The sequence below is a fragment of the Aplysia californica genome, unplaced genomic scaffold, assembly GCF_000002075.1.
Source record: "Aplysia californica isolate F4 #8 unplaced genomic scaffold, AplCal3.0 scaffold00161, whole genome shotgun sequence".
NCBI classification, from domain to species: domain Eukaryota; kingdom Metazoa; phylum Mollusca; class Gastropoda; order Aplysiida; family Aplysiidae; genus Aplysia; species Aplysia californica.
This window is the reverse complement of record NW_004797431.1, coordinates 1,129,173-1,130,541: the sequence shown is the minus strand read 5'-3', so window position 1 is coordinate 1,130,541 and position 1,369 is coordinate 1,129,173. Positions and strand designations below refer to the sequence as shown.

General features: G+C 44.0%; 1 protein-coding gene across 1 annotated transcript in view; it reads left to right on the top strand.

Moving 5' to 3' along the window:
- Positions 1-96: 96 nt before the first annotated feature.
- LOC101845236 overlaps positions 97-1,369 on the top strand; it is a gene marked incomplete at its 3' end in the record, with an annotated part of 8,279 nt that continues 7,006 nt past the window's right edge. The window contains 1 exon segment of the mRNA XM_035969588.1: positions 97-1,230. Coding sequence (XP_035825481.1) covers positions 637-1,230 — 594 coding nt within the window.

The following is a 1,369-nucleotide window of genomic DNA, read 5'->3' as shown; positions in this document are numbered from 1 at the left end:
CTTCTTCTTCTTCTTCTTCTTCTTCTTCGTCGTCGTCGTCGTCGTCGTCGTCGTCTTCTTCTTCTTCTTCCCCGGGCCTCCTCCTCCTTTGTTTTGTTTTTTCAGTTTGGGTTTGTTGGTGTCAGAGACATTATGTGGAAGTAACCAACGTGAACAATGAATGTGTTCAGTTTCCACTGTCAGACAACGCTGTGGTTCTGCCAGAGAGTCCCCCTCCCCCACTCCTTGGGACGTGAGAAATGACGGGTTTTGCTGCAATAGGCGGCTGGTATAGCTTGGTCACTTTCCTCTGAGCGCGTTAAGAAAATACTCGCTAGTTAGCGGATTCTCTTTAAACCAGCAAGACTATCTTTGTCGCTGGTATAAGAATCCCCGGATTAAATACAGAATCGTGTCTAGTTTTAAATACCTTAAAAATTTGTTCCCCATCAGACCTAGTTGTGGATAGTTCTGAATTAAAAGTGGAAAAATAATCAGTTGACCTAGATCTGAAGTTTTTTAACATTTCGTTTACATTTTTAAAAAAAATTCCTGATATTTTCCTGACTGGATGTTCTATTTTCATTATTCCCTGTAGACTCTCTGGAAAACCTTCTAAAGGATATTTCTGCCCTGAACACCCCCTGTACCCGAAGAATGGACGCCAACTGGGTATCACGGAAACTGATTCTGGCAGCAGCGCTGTTCCTGTCCTCAAGTGCATCTGTACTGAACATAACCACACCTGAGGTAGAGGTTGGGAAAACTACCAACGTGTCACTGGGATGTTTCAATCCGTATCCTGCACGCGACATTTCTGAAATCGCCATTATTCGAATATTGAAATGGGATCATGATGAGTGGAACAGCGTGGCAGAACTACAACGCGGCGATGGTACGGCAGTTAGACAAAAATCCAAAGATGTATTTGTTAAGGGAAACATCGGCTCTGTTGCTGAAAGTTTTCTGAGACTTACGTGGCCGGTGGCGACCAATGACACACTCGGCCAATATCGCTGTGACTTCATCAGCCTCACTTTCCAAGAAAACGTTTTATGGCAAAAGAGTCTGTCCGTTTTCATCACAAGTACAAATCTCACTGTTCACGTCCTGAGCGAAATTGTGGAGCAAAACAAGAGAGAAGGTTTTCAACTGCTGCACTTACAGAAACATGATCTAGTAGAAAACATGACGGCGACAGTGGAGGATCTTGAGGCGGATCTTGAGAGCCAGTTGAAGTACCATATACGGGTGAGAATTTCTTTGTATGTATTTGTTATCCAATCATCGTCATCATTCTGTGCCAGATCTGCGACAGACATCGGCGATCGTGGTTCTCCATTCATTTCTTTGCTCGGATGCTCTCAGAAAAGCTACGTTTCCCTGATCT